Here is a 14,056-nt window from a genome sequence, read left to right as displayed (position 1 = left end):
CGGAAGTTCTGACTCTGCTGTCACTCAAGCCACGGGCACTCTAGTCGACATTGCTAGCAGTTACAACAGTGAGGTTGCTCCTGATAGCCTGACTTCGTCGTTCATCACCGATTTTGCAGGACTAAGCGTCTCGGACGACCTTGTTGCTCCATCTGAGGCTGAGTTTATTGCTCAGTCCGAAGACGGCCTCGCTACTCCTCAATCTGAGTTGGACGTCGTTGCTGCTCCTACTGAATCTGAGTCGGACATCTTCGCCGGGTTTACTCAAGTTGAGTTAGACCTCATTGCCATTTATGCTCAACCCACTCCGGACCTCATTTTTACGTTCGACGACATTCCCGAGATTCCCCGTCAGCTTTGCTCTCGGTTCAAGGTTGAGGAGCCAGCCAGTACCCCTCTCAAGCGCAAGGTCAAGGAGACAGCTGAGACAGCCGACGCAATGTCCGACATCGATGCCACCAGCGCCACCTCGGCTGCCGGCGATCAGGCCAATCCCGCCGCTGCTTTGGGTGACAAGAACACCGTTGGCCTTAAGAAGGTCAAGAAGCAGAAAGTCCTCCTCATGGGCAAGAGTGGCTCTGGAAAGTCCAGTATGCGAAGCATCATCTTCAGCAACTATCTAGCTAGAGACACCCGCCGACTGTGAGTTCGATCCCCCCTTTTCGCTTCGTTTCGTTAGAACCTTTCCCATACCTCGTTCTTCTTTCCCTCAGCTTCGATACACGTCTTCTTGGCTTCCGTCGAGGACCGTTTCGGGATGGAAACTGACCTACTCTAGGGGCGCGACCATTGACATTGACCTCTCTCACGTCAAGTTCCTGGGCAATCTGACGCTCAACCTCTGGGACTGCGGTGGCCAGGAGGCCTTCATGGAGAACTATCTCTCCCAGCAGCGTGCGCACGTCTTCTCCAATGTCGGCGTGCTCATCTACGTCTTTGACATTGAGAGCCGCGACGTGGACCGCGACCTCGCCACCTACGTTAACATCGCCAGCGCGCTGTTCCAGTATTCGCGGGAGGCCAAGGTCTTTGTCCTCCTCCACAAGATGGATCTCATCCAGCCAAGCACCCGCGAGGCCGTCTTCGACAACCGGGTCACTGTCATCCGCAAGAAGACGGCCGAGGCCATAGCGATCGTGCGCAAACAGAAGCCCGACATGGCGGCCGGGGCTTCGGCCCTCGCGGCCGTCGACCTCGAGATGCAGGCCTTCGCCACCAGCATCTGGGACCAGTCCCTGTACAAGGCCTGGGCCTCCATCATCCACGACCTGGTCCCGAACCTCTCGCTCATTGAGCAGCAGCTCGCTAGCCTCGGCGTGGCCATCGACGCCGAGGAGATCCTCCTATTCGAACGCACATCGTTCCTCGTCGTCTCCAAGTGGTCCTCCACCGAGGGGGAGCGCAACCCCTTCGGCGACCGCTTCGAGCGCCTCTCCAACATCCTCAAGTCGTGGAAGCACACGTGCTCAAAGTTCACCGGCACCCCGCGCAACGCCGAGCAGTTCACCGACTTTGAGTACAAGGCCGGCGCCAACTTCGCCCTCTTCATCACAAAGTTCACCACAAACACCTACATCCTCGTCTGCATGCCCCCCGGCGAGGCCCGCTTCAACAGTGCGAAGCTCAACGTCTCCATCGCCCGCTCCTGGTTCCGCTTCCTCGACGGGCCACCCACCGCCACTGTCGCCGCGAGTCCCGCCTCCTCCGGCAATTCGCAGCAAATTGCTGCTGGTGCTGCTGCCGGCGCTTCAGGCGCTGCTGCTGACTACAACGCCGCCGGCCCGTCCTCGGAAGCTTGATTTGACTTGATCCCCTTATCCGCGGCCGCCCGGCCCCCAGTCCGACGATCTTGTCTTTCTAAGATCGCGGTTACGACGTTGATGACTTCTGGGTTCCATAGTTCTTTTTTTAACAACCAAATAAGGGCATCATGCGGGGAAAAAAAATCGGGATCGGGTTTGCATCGTTTGGGAGGTTTTCCATCACCGGGTCATGATACCTAAACATGGAGCAAGGCGTTTTTTTCTTTTTTTTTTGCTAATATCATAGGTAGTTCACCATGGGTCTTCAGTTAGGATGGCCCCAAATGGGTCTCGGGCCAAATAAAGGGACATCTGCATAATTCTACTCTTTTAATTCATTCGTCCATGGACGGATCGTAATAGCTCCTTCGTTGCCAGTAAGCCAATGCTCCTGTTTCCCGGAAACCCCTAGGAAACCCAAAAACAGACAAATATCTGAATGCCATGGCTTACATGTGTTGGGGAAATACCGAAGGCGGCTCATGTCGTCAGTTAAGGAAGCTCACGCAACATCTCCTCCCTATACTGAGCCCATGCCGATCCCAGGGGATCCTAAGCCCACTTAACCACGGCCGTCCCGCCCTTCTTAAACTCGGGCATCTCCCCGAGCACAAGGCTTTTGTCAGTGTGTTCCTTGTTGGGGAAGGTAGTAGCCAGGACCCAGGGTCGCGATTTCGTAGCGGAGGAGGTACGCTGGACGTATTGATACACATCGTCAACGGTGTTTGTCGTGTTGAACCGTGCCGGCAGTCTCGTGCCATCGGGCATCTGGATTCGGAGCATGAGGGTGGGCTGCGACTCATCAACGCCCGTCCAAGGTTGTTCGTTTGATCCGCTAGCAGGTGCCGCTGCTGAAGTTGGGGCGGGGGCGGGTGCGGTGTTTCCATCACCAGGCACCGGGCTCCCAAGTCGGCGTCCCTCACCACCGAAGGGACGATACACCCGAGGCAAACGGCGGTAGTCCTCTTGATGTTGTTGAAGCTTGACGTCAACTGGCTGATCATAACTGACATTCATGAGGTGGAGTGGAGCCCGCCCCTGCCGAATCAGTTCCAAGTCGGCCGCATTCTCAGGATCGTCAAATCGGTGGAGCTCGCCATCGTCGATGCTGAAGCCGTCGGCCCAAAGATGTAGAACCCGCTCCTGAGGCGCGGCATCGTTACGCGCTGTGGGGATTGGGTTGCCAAAGGGATCGGGGATTATCTGGCTCTCGACGCCATCGCCTCCGAGAGTCTGGCCCGATCCGCGGAAGCGAGAACTCGAAGGGCCGGCAGGGGCGGCGGGCTCGTTACCGGGTCGCTTGACGTTGGCGTTGCTAGTATGATATCTGCAATTAGCGCTTGCTGGAGGGTAAGGCTTCACTGGAGGACATACGCCTTCGCCTTGGAAATGATGTCGTCGATCAGCTTCTTCGGGTCAGAAGATCCCCGGGCTGGATCCTGCACTGCCAAACCCGACTTCTCGCCTCCTGCAAAAAGATCACGAGGGCGACGCCCCTCATCATCGTCGTCGTCGTCGTCTTCGTCTTCATCGTGATCATGACTGCTTCCCAGCGAACTCAAAGTAGCAAGGCCCGTTTTCTTCTTCGGCCTCTTCGGGGCGGAGCTGGAGGAGGAAGAAGCATATTGGGGTGCTGGTCGGCCGTCAAGAGTTCGGGGTCCGGTATATGCAGGCTCGACGGTGGGTTGGGAAGTAGGCACTGAGGAGGCGGCCCCTGCCCCTTCCGCCTCGTCCTGATCGGCGAAGAGTGCGGCAGCAGCATTGTCGATATTCCATCCACTGGCGGCCAGATACTCTTCTGCCTGCATCCGAGATAGCCAGTCAGCACGGCAAGATCATTGACATAAGCAGTAAAGGTATTGTGCTGCAGCGGTGGCTCACCTGCTGTGCCGAAACACCGGTTAAGTCGCAGAGACTGCTGACGAGATAGTCATGGTCATCCTGATCAGACATCTTGTAAGGCTATTGTGGTGTGGAGGAGAGGAATAGGTGAGGGTAAGTGAAGAAATAAGAGGATAATCCCTCTCCGTGATGAAAAAGACAGGGCGACGTGACTAAAATCCAGATCTGTTGACCCAAAATTCAATGATAAGTTGTGGTCTCGCTGGTGTTCGGGCAGCTTCACAGCTAGCTTGTTGGTGTGACGTTTGCTGGGAGCAACCTGGAATGGCCCCGCCACCAAGCAACCTACTTAGGTACCTGGCTGGCAGCTGCCCCTCCAATTACGTAAGCAGCTCTTCTACCAAGGAGCAGGTCCGTAGGGTAGTTTCCCCACAATTTCCAAGGCTCAGAAGCCCGCGGATTTTCCGACCCTCTTTTTGATGGAGCCTACGTCCCGTGTTCGGAAGCTGTGCCTCACTGCCAACCTCAGCTTCAACAATAACACAGGGAGGCCCGGACTTTCCACTTTGTCAACCTACACAATGTCGGAGGAGGAGCAAGCAAACCCCATGGCCGAGTCCGGCGTCACAATTCCGTCCGACAGCGAGCAGTACTCTGGGGCCGAAGACCTGTCGATGTCACCCCCTTCCTCCTCTTCCCCGCCACTCATTCTCTACCAACCGCCGACTATCTGGGGCCTACTCCGAGGTGCCGCCATAAACCTCTTCCTCCCATTTATCAACGGCATGATGCTCGGTTTTGGCGAGCTTTTTGCTCACGAGGCGGCGTACAGGCTTGGATGGGGAGGCACGAGGGTACGTTCAACCCAAGTGACACAGTCGTCTCTGGAACACTGCTCAGACAAACGCGCTCTCCCACGCGAACACACTACGTTTTCAACATGCGGTAAACAAGTGACACTGCTGACTTGGAACTAGGTATTCCCGGCGTCGAGGCGCCGAGCACATGCTATCGGTCCTGGAATCGAAGTTGTGGAGAAGTCAAGTCAAAGGTCAGAGCTGGAACATCTGACAAGCTTGGAGTGATGGGAATAACAGGGATACACACCTACCAGAAGTGATGGACTCCTGTTAGGGGTTCTGTATTAGCCGGCGTTTTCGCATGGATTGTGTTTCCATCACCAACCTTCCACCGAGTATGTGAGGGAGATCCGAGCTAGACTTGCCGGGACATGTCTGCAGTGATCAGAGCCGCATATGTCCCAAACGTACTGAGCTGCCGAATCTGTGCCGAATCTGCAGAAATGATGGCTCAGATAAAGGCGAAATACGACTTCTTAGACTGGGCGGGGACTTGGATATAGGCTACTGAGGTTATGCGCGTCAAGTGCGACAATCGAGCATGTACTGTACAAAAGTGCCATGGAGTCATCTGTCTGTTTCAAGGGCTTTATTCCGTAGTGAGCTCGCATATGTTTCCTCTCTGTGTTCTTCCCCAGTCTCCCTGTCTTCTTGGCTCCAGCCTCGATCATGGGGAGGGGACCCGACTCTTGCCGGACCGGAACCAGCTGGCAGCCTTCTAAACCTGATTCGCTGGGCACCAGGACCCACCTGGAGACGGGCAAAAAATCACCTACAATCTAATCGCCAGAAAAAGTCTCGACTTCTTTTTGCGAGACAGTGATCGGCTGCCAAAACGATCATGCTTCCCAGCAGAGGCCTTCTACGGGCGGTGCCTGCCCCAGGGCTTGCCAAAAGGGTAAAGCATACTCAACAGCAGTGATTGATGACTTGGTTAACCCGGGTTACAGGCATTCCCAAGCACGAGGACAGGCTTCTATGCCCTGCAAGGGGGACGAGTCAACGCGCCGAGACAATTCGGAACGAGCCTCCAGAGGACTGGGATTGTGCCCAGGAGCACGGGAGGATATGACTCACTAAAAACCAGGCGCATAGGTGGATCTATAGCCGTCACCGGGGTCCTGTCTTCCCGTCAACCCTTTTTCCGGCCCCAACAAGCACGATATGCCTCGACCGAGCCCTCCCCGGCGGCGGATGTCGCCGCCGCCGCGGCTAGTGACGGCACCACGATAGACCTGGTCTCTACCCCGATTAGCATCACTGGCAGCGACCTTTTGGACATGCCCGAACAGATCGGCTACCTCCAAGCCATTGGCCTCGACTTCGGCTGGGGTCCAACCGCGGTGATGCAATGGCTTCTCGAGCACGTCTATATCTACAGCGGCATGCCCTGGTGGGCATCTATTACCGCGGTGGCGGTTCTCATCCGTCTCGCCATCTTCAAGCCCTCGCTGACGGCGGCGAACCATTCGCACAAGATGCAGGAGCTGCGCAAGAACCCCCGGTTCGCCGACGCTATGCGCCGGATGCAGGAGGCGGCAATGTCGACGGGGGACAAGACCGAAATGATGGCCGCGCGGACGGAGACGAGAAATATGCAGCTCGCAGCCGGCGTACAGACATGGCGGGCATTTGTCCCCATGGTCAATATCCCGATTGCGATCGGCATGTTGAGGCTGCTTCGCGCCATGGCAGCGCTCCCAGTACCGAGCTTGGAGACCGGCGGAGTGTTGTGGTTCTCTGACTTGACGGTCCCGGATCCATTTTTCATCTTGCCTATTGCCAGCAGCTCCTTGCTGTATTTTGTCATGAAGGTAAACCAGCGTCCCCTGCCACGGCTCTCGCGACGAGGAATATCCTGCTGACCACCCCGTGCTCCGTTCGCCCATGACAGATGAGCACCCCATATATGGCGCCGCAACAAGCGAAGATCATGAACATGGTAGCAATCGTCTTTGCTCCTTTGTCCCTGTTCGTCACCATTTATTTCCCAGCTGGCCTGCAGTGGTTCTTCCTCATGACTGGCGGGCTTCAATACCTTCAGACATGGGTGTTCTACCAGCCCTGGCTTCGTCGTTGGGCGAAACTGCCCGTCCTGGAGCTCAAGGGGGCCGCCACGCCCGTCGCACCGCAGACCAGCCCGTTCTCGGCAAAGAGCGCGAACTGGCAGGCACCGAGGACCATCACAACCACGGCCAGCCCGGCCAAGCCGGAGAGCAACATCATGTCCAGCCTGAAGGGTGGTATGGAGACCTTCCGCGAGAAGCTCGATAACCACCAAGCGAAAACGAGGAAGAAGAGCGAGAATACGCAGGCGGAGATGTACGAGAAAAGGCGAAGACTGGAGGAGGAGGCAAAGTTATCGGCCCGGCGAGAGGAGGCGATAAGGAAGAGGCAGTCGCGCCCTTGAGTGACAAGCGTCCATCTTCCATCCGATGCTTGATACCCATGTACTGCCTGGAAGCTAGATGCCCAGAGACGGGTGCAAGCCGATTGGCAGTCCAGACTCCAGAACCTGGAAACTGAGGTGTATGTACCATACTTGTAAGAGATATATACTGATCAGTGTAGGTAGTCCTTGTAGCATAGACTTGAAAAAGATATGAACTCTCCAATGGAGCGCTGCCCAGCTATGCCCAGCAATGCCCAGTCGCGATCGATTAATTGGCCTGGATTTCCTAAACCTCGCGTGTCCTCTGTCTATCACTAAGCATATCCATCATTGCTGCAGATTGTTGCAAGAACGCTACAGACCTCGAAGCACCTTTCAACACCAGAGGGGCTTGGCATTGTGGAAAGAATCAAGAGCTGGGTAAGGCCGAGGCTGAGAGTCTTAACACTAACAAAAGGAGATACATCGATTATATACTTGGGTCTGGATCACCACGTACGGGGGGGAAGCTACGATATTCACTTCGAATTGAAGCTTCATCATCAACATCAAGAAGACATATCAGCACCAAGTTCTGACCAGACCACATTCTCGGCCACGCATCCTCAGATGAGCACAGGCGAAGAGACCGAGGTCTTGTTGGATCTGCCCGTTTACGGCTTCTTAATTGCCAGCGCCTTGTTTCTTTCCCTGGCCGGCAACTACCTCTTGACATTCTGGCTGGTTGGCAGATCCCACATCAAGCTGGTGATGGACAGCAAAAGGGAGGACTAAGAAATGAAAGGTTGTTCTTGCTCCAGAAACGGAAAGGAATGGTCTGTCGATCGATCGTGGCGCAGCGCAGCATAAGCTTCTTCTTATCCATCCCCGCCTTTTTAAACGTCATGTTGTCTCAACTGTAGCTGCAAATGCGCGCGGCACAGCAGTTGTCCATCGATCCCACAATACTCCTCTCGAATTACACCTGCACATCTTACCTGTGAACCAGCCAACTCTTATCCATCTAGAACTCATCTTCCTCGACTGTCAATTGCACTTGGACTTGACCAGTGCCATCGCCCATCTAGCCAAGGACGAACGACATTCACCAGATTGTCCCGTGGCCAGAAAGGTCACACCCAGCCGTGCCATGGCGTCCAGCGAGAACCAGTACGCTGCCAGCATCCAAGGTGGTGACCGCACGGCCAGGCGGTTCTTCGCCCACTCCGACGCCCAGCGGGTGTCCACAGACGCCGTCATCGCCAAGTCCCTGACGCGGCAGTACCCGGACCTCGAGCTCGTCATCGCGCCGCAGTACTCCAGCAACCTGCTCGGGTACGCCGCCGCCGGCCACGCCAGCTACACGCTGCTCGGCGACGACTGCCGTAGCGGCAGCCACGGCGGCGGCCCCGGCCCCGGCCCCGGCGGCAGCGATCTCCCGTCGTCGCTGCGGTGGACGTCCTACGTGCCGCCGGCGCGGCGCATCGACGGCGACGCCGGGTACCTGGCGGAGACGGTCGTGTTCGGCCGGTTCCTGTACCGGTGGCGGTCGCGCGAGTTCGTCGTGTACCTGGTCGACGGGCGGGACGGGGCGATGGCGGTCCCGCGCGTCGACAACTTCTACGTGCTCGCGCCCGAGAGGGCGCAGGCCGAAGCTCTGGTCGCGGCGGCGGGGCGGTGGTCGGCCGAGCTGCACGGCGAGGTCTGGGTGTTTGATAGTGGGATGTGGCAGAAGAGCGCGGAGCTGTACCGGAGCATCCAGGGCGCCGAGTGGGAGAATGTAATCCTGGATGAGGAGATGAAGAAGGCCATTATCGAGGATCATCTGTCCTTCTTTGGCTCCAGGGATAGGTATACCCGCCTCAAGGTGCCGTGGAAGCGGGGCGTCATCTATTACGGCCCGCCGGGGAATGGGAAGACCATCTCGATCAAGGCCATGATGCATATGCTGTATTCCCGCAAGCCGGAGATCCCGACCTTGTATGTCCGGACGTTGACATCGGTGGGTTTCCCTTGTTCGGACGCTGCTCCCTTTTTCTGAGCGACATATACTGATGAGTACAACAGTTCTTCGGCCCAGAGTATTCCATCCAGCAGATCTTTGCCAAGGCGAGGCAATTCGCGCCTTGCTACCTCGTCTTTGAAGACCTCGACACCGTCGTATCCGACAATGTGAGGAGCTACTTCCTCAATGAGGTTGACGGGCTCAAGAGTAACGACGGCATCTTCATGATCGGGAGCACCAACCACCTGGACCGACTAGACCCTGGGATCTCGGTGAGTCTTCGCCCCTGCTATTGCTAGATAGACACAAGTTCCAAACCCACTCGCCCTCAAATCACCCATGCCTCCCCACCCTCAGATCGTCCCTGCCTCCCCACCCTTCCAAGCAGGCAATCAAAGCCTCCTAACAAACCACAGAAACGCCCCTCCCGCTTCGACAGGAAGTACTACTTCCCAGACCCAGACCGGCCCCAGCGCGAGGCGTACTGCCGCTTCTGGCAGCGCAAGCTGGCCGGCAGTGGCGGCGGCGACGGCGGCGAAGACGGGGTCGAGTTCCCGGACGAGCTGATCCCCGCCGTCGCGGGGATCACGCACGGCTTCAGCTTCGCGTACATGCAGGAGGCCTTCGTCGCGGCCCTGCTGGCCATTGCGCGCCGGACACCGCGCGAGGAAGAGGGGGGGGAGGGGGAGGAGGACCTCTGCGATGGCTGGGTTGGCGTGCGGGCTGATGGGGGCGGTGATTTGGAGGGGCTGGTGTTGTGGGTGGAGATCAAGAAGCAGGTCGCGATTCTTCGTGAGGGGATGGAGGAGGGTAAATGAGTGGGATGGCCTTTTGTTTGCGAACCTTTAAAGGGTCTCTGATGGTATGTGTCTCGATTATCTAGGCTCTGGTTGCTGGCTCCGGCGTTTCTATGTATCTCGGCCGGGAGGCCATCCGGCACGTTTGTATGCTTGGAATCTCAACAAGAGGACGGCCAATCCCGCTTCAGTCACTGATAACCAAAGGTTACAACAGTCATTTTCTACGGAAGTCATAATTTTTGCTTGGAGAGAAACAACAGTGGTTCTCCCCGTGGTTCGAATAACTACCCAACTGCCCATCGTAGACTGTTATACAGTGGCTACCATGGATGTTACTCCTCGACACGCAGGCATTTGCGGATAGATTCGGCCTCCACCAACACCGATGCATCATGCCATGCAGCTCAACACCAGTTTTCTCCATCCTCTGACTCTAGGGACTACAACCCGATCGAACAGTCCACGCTCCTTTCACGTCCCAGCCTAAGCGCGAACCGAAACCTCCCCACCATTAACGGTCGCCAGGCCGGACCACTGAAGCTCCTTGGGAATGTGCGGCACGATGGTCGGGATCCAGACGGTGTCGTACAGGCTTGGCCCGCCGTCATCGGCCTTGCTGCCGGGCTCGAAGCTGCCGAGCTTGTTCGAGTCGGTGCAGCACGGGCTTGCGGATCCCCAGAAAGGTCCTGCGAGAAAGTTAGCTTACCCAGGGAACAGGGGTAGATAATCAGGGGAAGGTGGAGGGTAAGGGGGGGTGACTCACCGGCAGCCCAGGCAGTCCAGCCGAGGTATTCCGGGTTGTCCTCCATGTAGGTCAGCATGGTGTTGAGCATGTCGTGGCAACCGGTAGTGTTTGAGCCGCCAAACTCAGTGATGAAGGCCTTGAGGTTGTTTTCCTTAAGCCAAGCGGTCAGGGCCTGTAGGTTCTTGACTGGGTCCTGTGTGCAGGCCGTGTGCCCGCCGCTAAAGTCTTCGTCCAGGTACTCGTGGATGTCGATGGCGGTGTTCTTGAGCGGGTCAACCAGCTTCTGGAGCCAGTTGCTGCTCGCCTCGGCGCCGCCCTCAGTCCACGCGTGCCCGCCCGTCCAGCTGTTGCCGGGCGCGATGATCAAGTTCTTGGCCCCCGCGGCGCGGATCGCGTCCACGGCCGCCTGGTTGTTGGCCATCATGAGCGAGCTGGGCATGTCGTGCGGCTCGTTCATCAGCCCGAAGATGGTCTTCTCGTTGTCCGCGAACCGCTTCGCAAGCTCGCCCCAGAACTCGCCGAACTGCGCCGTCGTCGCCGCCGTCGGGTCGGACGTATCCCCGATCACGCTGCCCGACATGGGCTGCGACGAGGGGTCGTTGTATCGCATGTAGTTGTGCGGGTCGAGGATCACGTCTGGCAGGCAGGGGATGCCGAGTTAATACAATGACCGAGAGGCAAAAACAGTAGAGCAAGCTCAAAGCAGGCTCGAAGCCATGATGATGACTTACAAGCTCCCTTGGTCACCGAGATGTAATCCACGGCTTCCTTGAACTTGTCAAAGTGCGTCTCGTTGAACTTGCTGCCCAATCCATCGGCGAGGGGGCACATCCGCTCCAGCAAGAAGGCGACGCGGAATAGGTTGGCCTGGCGAAGCATGGATCAATATCTGGAACCCACGCCCATGTCAAGGGGAGCCCCTTTCTTTCAAGCCACTCACTTTGTGCTGGTCAACCATTACGTCGATGGCCTTCTCGTCGATGAACGCGTAGTCCTTGCCGAACGCGCCTGGCAGGCCCGTTCCTTTCACTCCATAGGCACCAAACTCGCCACTGGACTCGGCTACACCAGCATAGTAGATGGTGGCAGAAGCCCCCTGGAGGAGGGCAGCACAGAGTGCGGTGATGGAGAGCTTCATGACGGCAGAGGCGGAATGAGCTGGGAATCTAACGATTGGGTAGAAGGCGATCGGGATGGCCCTGGGGCACCGGCATCCAGGTCCTTGTCCATTCTTAAGTACCAGTCACGGCACTCACAACGCTCAAATCACGGAAACATGGCCCACTGAAAAGCTTGATTGGGACGGGAACCACGGGTTCGGCCTCATTGCCATCGTGGGCCAGGGGGCAGCTTGCCCCATGCTGCTATCTTAAACAGCCGTCGAATTGACGAGAAGGTACTCTGAGGAGGCGGCTCTGGCAAACGCCGACCCTTGCGTGGTGCAGTGCGTAAGCCATAGCCGTAATCTCTGGATATTGAGGCTGAAGAATGGCGGCTTTTGTGCAATGGATAGGGAAATAGATTGGCGCCTGTCGGCGGGATTTTCGGTGGGCGGAAGGGGGATCTCCGCCAAGCCGTTGAAGCCGTTGATTGTTTCAGTTTTGGTAAACAAATCTACCAAGGAGCATCTAGTCAGATCCCTCCGAGTCCGAGCTCTACTAAGATTATTTGTCCGATGGACATGGTCCTTGTATGTCAAGTGTTAAGGGTAAAGGTGGGCCACAGCGGTTCCGCCTTGCATCTTCCAGTGGTTGGTGATTGACAAGTCGGGCCGTATCATAAGTTTGCGTGCGGAATGGGTGGATTTCAGAGCTGCCGTGACGGTTGAAATGGCTATAGTTGCCCCCCTACCAGCTGGACAATCCACATCGCAATCCGAACCTTCAGTCCGACCCTTCTCTCGGTCCTGGCGAAGTCGTCACGAGTAACAGCCGTGGCGTGGTCCTGCAGCCAGCACTGCTCGTCACCCAGACGCTTCTTCAATCCCTCGTTCTCCGTCACTATCAACGCGTTCGCCTCGAGGTCGAGCGAATAGCTTCGCTTGGTGTAGTTCGAGCTCCCAACGAGACTGATGGCTGGGTTTGAAGCTCCTGGTAGCGTTACCCAGAGTCCCTTAGCGTGATACGTCCAGCCTCCGGGCTCACCCACTGTCCCCTTCCGCCATTCCTTGAGAACTGTGGACGTCTGATGCTTACTCCTATGCACTGCCTGCACGAAGCGTCGGGCCAGAAGAGTGTATGCATCCGGTAGGAGGCCAGAGACGCCCGGCGACTTGTAGAAGCCATTGGCAAATGGCGAAGCTGTGATGACGGTATTATTATGCGAAGCTGTTGACAAAAGGAGTTTGGTAAGAGACGGGTCTGGGTTGAAGTAGCCCGCGGTGAATATCCAGGACGAGTCGGCGTATTGGGGTAAGGAGAGGGTCTTGAGGACGTGTGTAATGGCGGGCAACTCTGTCGAGGTGTCTGGAGACAGCAGTTGCGAGAGCTGAGCAAGCATGTACACCGATGTGTCCGGCGCGTCTGATTTGTCTGTTACAGGAGGAGCACTTGATGCATGGTTTGTGGACAGAATCTTCCTGAGGAGAGTTGTCGACTTCGACACAAACTTCTTGGGGCTCTCCAGGGGTGATGGCGCCGCATTGGTTCCTGGCCACAACATGTCGAACCCACAAGGATCGTCCGACGGCCTGACGAGGAAGCTTAGTGAAGATACCGCGCCGTGGAGTCTCGCAAAGTAGTCCGTGATGTCCTTGGAAGAAAAGACATGGTACCGATCCTGCCTGTTCGTGAAATAATCGGTCGAGAGGTTTGCCCTGCACAGCTCTCTGTCAGATAAATTATCCGCAAGAAGACGTCTGTTACCCACCCAGAGAGTATTATTTCGTCATCAATGCCGTAGAGCTTCATGTGCTGCAACCCCCATCCCTCGTTTATCCTCTTGGGTACGTGTTTCTTCCTCAGCCCCGTCAGGTTAGGCGTATGGTACATTCGAATCTCGACGCGGTCGGGGCCAAACTCGGCGACCAATGGAGCCAGCAGCGACGCGCATGACGGCTCAGGGGCTTCTCGGGTGCCGCGCAGCGCATCTGTGAGGATGCTGAGCCTGAGTTCCGGCTTGCGACGTAGCGCATCTTGTAGGGTAGATATCTACAAGTTCTGTTAACACCCGAGTATCAACCCAGGCCACCGGGACACCGCTCACCAACTCCTTCTCGGTCTTTCCTATGTACAAGGTCGACAAGAAGATCCGCTTCTCTGCATGTCGTATCTTGTCCTTGAGGGTCTCGTAGAACTCCGCGGGGGTGCGAAGGATATTTATCTGTGACCCGTTGACCTTGAACGACGGCGCAATCTTGTCCAGCTCACCAAAAAAGGGCGCAAGCATGCCGGCGCTACTCAGCGAGCTAGATGGCGCGCCCTGAGCCGGCATCGAATAGGGTCGGCATTGTGGTCTCGCATATCGAAGACTGGCGCGAGATGTTGGGAGCCTGAGCTTGGTGGCGCATCTTGGGGCGCTCCGGACGAGCATAGCAGCCGACTACCAATGCCCGCAAATAACCCCAGGGCCTCCTACTAACACAATTGAAGAATTACAGAATTTATAGATCGAGTACAGATTACTGCGAGGA

General features: G+C 56.8%; 6 protein-coding genes across 6 annotated transcripts; 4 read left to right on the top strand and 2 right to left on the bottom strand.

Moving 5' to 3' along the window:
* The first annotated feature begins 235 nt into the window (after positions 1-235).
* On the top strand, positions 236-2,128 carry QBC33DRAFT_542388 (Gtr1/RagA G protein conserved region-domain-containing protein). The gene is made up of 2 exons (XM_060428266.1): positions 236-642; positions 779-2,128. Exons 1-2 carry the CDS (start codon positions 440-442, stop codon positions 1,797-1,799), a joined length of 1,224 nt encoding a protein of 407 aa, XP_060282487.1. The 5' UTR covers positions 236-439; the 3' UTR covers positions 1,800-2,128.
* A 226-nt stretch (positions 2,129-2,354) lies between these two features.
* QBC33DRAFT_516173 (UBX domain-containing protein 1) lies at positions 2,355-3,755 on the bottom strand (the record flags this gene model as incomplete). Its single annotated transcript, XM_060426131.1, has 3 exons — positions 2,355-3,117; positions 3,177-3,604; positions 3,684-3,755. The coding sequence occupies 3 exons, from the start codon at positions 3,753-3,755 to the stop codon at positions 2,355-2,357; spliced, it is 1,263 nt and encodes a 420-aa protein (XP_060282486.1).
* A 470-nt stretch (positions 3,756-4,225) lies between these two features.
* QBC33DRAFT_516172 (outer membrane protein TOM13-domain-containing protein) lies at positions 4,226-4,729 on the top strand (the record flags this gene model as incomplete). The annotated part of the gene is made up of 2 exons (XM_060426130.1): positions 4,226-4,498; positions 4,622-4,729. The coding sequence occupies 2 exons, from the start codon at positions 4,226-4,228 to the stop codon at positions 4,727-4,729; spliced, it is 381 nt and encodes a 126-aa protein (XP_060282485.1).
* A 566-nt stretch (positions 4,730-5,295) lies between these two features.
* QBC33DRAFT_542380 (60Kd inner membrane protein-domain-containing protein) lies at positions 5,296-7,277 on the top strand. The gene is made up of 3 exons (XM_060428265.1): positions 5,296-5,402; positions 5,455-6,318; positions 6,399-7,277. The coding sequence occupies exons 1-3, from the start codon at positions 5,346-5,348 to the stop codon at positions 6,912-6,914; spliced, it is 1,437 nt and encodes a 478-aa protein (XP_060282484.1). The 5' UTR covers positions 5,296-5,345; the 3' UTR covers positions 6,915-7,277.
* Positions 7,278-7,774: 497 nt separating this feature from the next.
* QBC33DRAFT_115441 (P-loop containing nucleoside triphosphate hydrolase protein) lies at positions 7,775-9,980 on the top strand. Its single transcript, XM_060421935.1, has 4 exons — positions 7,775-8,877; positions 8,943-9,152; positions 9,297-9,742; positions 9,885-9,980. The coding sequence occupies exons 1-3, from the start codon at positions 8,026-8,028 to the stop codon at positions 9,696-9,698; spliced, it is 1,464 nt and encodes a 487-aa protein (XP_060282483.1). The 5' UTR covers positions 7,775-8,025; the 3' UTR covers positions 9,699-9,742; positions 9,885-9,980.
* Positions 9,900-14,055, bottom strand: QBC33DRAFT_611951 (CDP-diacylglycerol--glycerol-3-phosphate 3-phosphatidyltransferase). Its single transcript, XM_060432466.1, has 7 exons — positions 13,630-14,055; positions 13,294-13,574; positions 12,307-13,240; positions 11,366-11,557; positions 11,157-11,292; positions 10,444-11,061; positions 9,900-10,366 (listed from the first exon to the last, which is right to left on the bottom strand). Exons 1-7 carry the CDS (start codon positions 13,954-13,956, stop codon positions 10,164-10,166), a joined length of 2,691 nt encoding a protein of 896 aa, XP_060282482.1. The 5' UTR covers positions 13,957-14,055; the 3' UTR covers positions 9,900-10,163.
* Between the last annotated feature and the right edge of the window lies 1 nt (position 14,056).

This window comes from Phialemonium atrogriseum (genome assembly GCF_030411735.1).
Source record: "Phialemonium atrogriseum strain 8032-3 unplaced genomic scaffold QBC33scaffold_16, whole genome shotgun sequence".
NCBI lineage: Eukaryota > Fungi > Ascomycota > Sordariomycetes > Cephalothecales > Cephalothecaceae > Phialemonium > Phialemonium atrogriseum.
This window is presented reverse-complemented; position numbering and strand designations above follow the sequence as displayed.

Bases quoted from the DNA above. Each gene is read 5' to 3' on its own strand.
- QBC33DRAFT_115441 (XM_060421935.1), top strand. From the start codon at position 8,026: ATGGCGTCCAGCGAGAACCAGTACGCTGCCAGCATCCAAGGTGGTGAC. The intron at 8,878-8,942 runs GTGGGTTTCCCT...TGAGTACAACAG, and splicing joins ATGTCCGGACGTTGACATCG to TTCTTCGGCCCAGAGTATTC. The intron at 9,153-9,296 runs GTGAGTCTTCGC...AACAAACCACAG, and splicing joins GACTAGACCCTGGGATCTCG to AAACGCCCCTCCCGCTTCGA.
- QBC33DRAFT_611951 (XM_060432466.1), bottom strand. From the start codon at position 13,956: ATGCTCGTCCGGAGCGCCCCAAGATGCGCCACCAAGCTCAGGCTCCCA. The intron at 11,062-11,156 runs GTAAGTCATCAT...CCTGCCTGCCAG, and splicing joins CTCGGTGACCAAGGGAGCTT to ACGTGATCCTCGACCCGCAC. The intron at 10,367-10,443 runs GTGAGTCACCCC...ACTTTCTCGCAG, and splicing joins CTGGACTGCCTGGGCTGCCG to GACCTTTCTGGGGATCCGCA.
- QBC33DRAFT_542380 (XM_060428265.1), top strand. From the start codon at position 5,346: ATGCTTCCCAGCAGAGGCCTTCTACGGGCGGTGCCTGCCCCAGGGCTT. The intron at 5,403-5,454 runs GTAAAGCATACT...CCCGGGTTACAG, and splicing joins CCCCAGGGCTTGCCAAAAGG to GCATTCCCAAGCACGAGGAC. The intron at 6,319-6,398 runs GTAAACCAGCGT...CGCCCATGACAG, and splicing joins TGCTGTATTTTGTCATGAAG to ATGAGCACCCCATATATGGC.
- QBC33DRAFT_542388 (XM_060428266.1), top strand. From the start codon at position 440: ATGTCCGACATCGATGCCACCAGCGCCACCTCGGCTGCCGGCGATCAG. The intron at 643-778 runs GTGAGTTCGATC...GACCTACTCTAG, and splicing joins GCTAGAGACACCCGCCGACT to GGGCGCGACCATTGACATTG.